Below are 691 nucleotides of genomic sequence, written 5' to 3'. Positions count from 1 at the left end.
GAGGCGTGGGTCACCAAGGGCCGGGCGCGGGCCGTCGTGTGCGTGGTGTGGGCCGTGTCGGCTTGTGTGTCCTTCTTGCCCATCTTCAACCACTGGTGGCGCGACGGGGCGGACGCGGAGGCGCGGCGCTGCTACGACAACCCGCGCTGCTGCGACTTCGTCACCAACCTGCCCTACGCGCTGCTGTGGTCCGGCGTCTCCTTCTACCTGCCGCTGGTGGTCATGCTCTTCGTCTATGCCCGCGTCTTCGCCGTGGCCAGCCGCCAGGTGCAGCTTATTGCCCGCGACCAGGGCCGCTTCGAGCCGGGCCCTGGGCCGCGCCGGGCCTCACGCCTGCTGGCGGCCCGCGAGCACAAGGCGCTCAAGACGCTGGGCATCATCATGGGCACCTTCACGCTGTGCTGGCTGCCGTTCTTCGTGGCCAACATCTTGCGCGCTGCGTGCCGCCCGCTTGTGCCCGCCCAGGCCTTCATCTTCCTCAACTGGCTGGGCTACCTCACCACCCGCCTCTGCCCCTGCCGTGGCCCCGCCTTCCGCCGTCCCTTCAAGCGCCTGCTGGCATGCCCGCGCCGTTGCCCCCATGTCACCCCCTCCCGGCCCAGCCTGCGCCTGCCCTGCACCCAGGGCCCAGGCCCCGATGGGCAGGCGGGCGGCAGCAGCGCCAGCAGCAGCCGCCCCAACAGTGGGGCCG

General features: G+C 71.6%; 1 protein-coding gene across 1 annotated transcript in view; it reads left to right on the top strand.

Annotated features, from left to right (window-relative positions):
- Window positions 1-691, top strand: part of ADRB3 (adrenoceptor beta 3) — a 6950-nt gene that overhangs the window by 1349 nt on the left and 4910 nt on the right. Inside the window, exon 2 of the mRNA XM_025203399.1 lies at window positions 4-668. Coding sequence (XP_025059184.1) covers window positions 4-668 — 665 coding nt within the window. The remainder of the gene's footprint in view (window positions 1-3; window positions 669-691) is intronic.

Source organism: Alligator sinensis, unplaced genomic scaffold (genome assembly GCF_000455745.1).
Source record: "Alligator sinensis unplaced genomic scaffold, ASM45574v1 scaffold98_1, whole genome shotgun sequence".
NCBI lineage: Eukaryota > Metazoa > Chordata > Crocodylia > Alligatoridae > Alligator > Alligator sinensis.
This window is presented reverse-complemented; position numbering and strand designations above follow the sequence as displayed.